Consider the following 2,044-nt stretch of genomic DNA (forward strand, 5'->3'; position numbering starts at 1 on the left):
GTCCCAGACCCGGTCCTCGCGCACGTCGACGGCGGACGCCGTCTCGAAGGCGTCCGCGAAAAATGCGATCGCCTTCGACACCTCAGCGCACGCGCCGCTGCACAAAAAGGTGCCGCGGTCGCACTCGAGGACCGGCTCGCACGCCGCCGCGAAGAAGCCCTCGTCCGACAGCCCCGCGTAGACCGCGTCAAACTGCATCTTTTTCCCCTCGTATTCGATGGATGCTCGCCGATGTTCATCTCCTGAATGCACGGGCCGTCAAGCCGGGCGACGACGCGCAGCATCACCCGGCCCGGGCTGCCTCTCGGGAAACGCCTCTTGATTTGCAAAAAGGCCTTCGGACTGAGGAGGAGCATGCCCTTGTCGACGCCGCCGGTGGCGCTGCCGGGCGCCCCGTTCGGGAGCGGCGGGAGGCGCCTGTCCCAGGTCGACATCTTGCGATGGGGCGAGGGCGAGACCGGGAGGCCGATCGGCGGCGGAAAAGCCGCGCGCGTCGGTTTCGAGGGGCTCGAGGCCATGCGCGACGCGGCGGGCGAGACGAATTCCGGCTTGGTCTCGATGGAGAGCCCTCGGAAACTTTCGGGCACCTTGAAGGTCGGCCCGTCGTCCTTGGCCTCGGCCTTGGCCTCCGCGGGCGCCGCGTCCGCTTCGGGCGCGCGCGGCGGGTCCTTGGCCGCCTTTGGCTCGTCCCAGTACTCCGATGTGGGGAGCTCCTCCTTGTAGGCCGCATGCGCGGCCTCGGCGTGGTAGGCCGCCGCCTGCTCCTCGGCGAGGCCCGCGGCGACCTCGACGGACTCGTCGAGCGGCAAGAATTCGTCGGGCGGGTTCCACTGGCTCTCGCCGGTAGCCGTGTTGACGTAGTAGCAATAGTTCGTGTCGAGGTCCAGGAACTCGTGCCAGAGGACGTCGCCGTCCGACGAAACCGCGCCGCCGCCGGCGTCGTAGGCCCCGTCCTTGGGCCCCTCGTCCTCGGCCGCCTTGTCGTCGGCGCCGCGCCTCGCGGCGAGCTTCCAGACCGCGGCCGCCTTGGCCTGGTCCGAGGCGCCGTCGTCCCCGAGCATGCCGTGCAGGCGCTTCTGGACCGTGCCGAGCTCCGCCTCGAGGGCGCACCAGGCGACGAGGTCCGCGGCGATGGCCGACGGCGCCGCGCCGCGGGCGCCGCGGCGGCCCCTGCCGATGTCGCCGATGTCGCCGTCGCCGTCGCCGTCGGGGCCGGCGGCGTCGCCGCGGCGGTGGGCCTCGGCCTCGGCCTCGGCCCGGCTCGTGAGGGCGTCGTAGATCTCGGTCGCGTGGCTCGGGAGGTCCTCGCGGCGGTGGAGGAGCCCACGGATCGTGAGGTAGCCGAGCTCGAGGTTCGCGTCGCGGACCGCGCCGTTCCGCACGCAGCGACCCCGCGCGACGGCGACGGCGCCCCGCAGGGTCTCGCAGCGCGCCAGGGCCGCGGCAACGCACGCGGAACGCTCGTCGTCGCCGCCGACAGCGGCGCTTTGCGCGGCCTCGGCACGCGCGGCGCTGTCCTCGAAGGCGGTCTCCTGCGCGACGCGGAGCTCGACGGCGAAGCGCTGGCGCACGAGGTCGCTGTGGAGGCGCCGCGCGCCCCGAGGCTCCTGCGCCCAATGCAGGCCGTTCATCTCGCTCGCGACGGCCACCAAGGCCTGGGCCCAGCCGACGAATGGCCGGTCCTTGTCGGGCAGCGCGCCGCGCTCGTGCGCCTCCAGCAGGCTCAGCGCCGTCGCGTGCTGCAGCTCGAAGTCGTCGTTCGCCGCCTCCGCGCTCTCGAAGGCCTCCTCCCAGACCGTCGACCATTGCCAGTCGACGCCGCCCCCCGGCGTGGTCACGGGCGTGAGATCCGCGTCGCTGTCGCTGAAAACCGAGTGCTTGGCGCCGAGCGGCGTCTCCGGCGTCGCGCGGGCCTTGGCGTCCGCCGCCGCCGACAGCTGGCGCTCGAGCTCGACGGCCTCGCCCGTCTCCAACTCGTCGTTCCGCGCCCGCATCGTCCGCGCGAATGCCGCGAAGTCGTCGATGTCCAGCAGGTCCTGCAACA

At 72.7% G+C, this 2,044-nt stretch overlaps 1 protein-coding gene across 1 annotated transcript; it reads right to left on the reverse strand.

The window, feature by feature from the left end:
• Positions 1-587: 587 nt before the first annotated feature.
• Positions 588-1,994, reverse strand: AURANDRAFT_68698 (hypothetical protein; the record flags this gene model as incomplete). The annotated part of the gene is made up of 1 exon (XM_009044415.1): positions 588-1,994. A coding segment is annotated over one exon (1,407 nt), but the record flags the coding sequence as incomplete, so codon positions are not given.
• Positions 1,995-2,044: the final 50 nt, after the last annotated feature.

Source organism: Aureococcus anophagefferens, assembly GCF_000186865.1.
Source record: "Aureococcus anophagefferens unplaced genomic scaffold AURANscaffold_305, whole genome shotgun sequence".
Classification (NCBI taxonomy): Eukaryota; class Pelagophyceae; order Pelagomonadales; family Pelagomonadaceae; genus Aureococcus; species Aureococcus anophagefferens.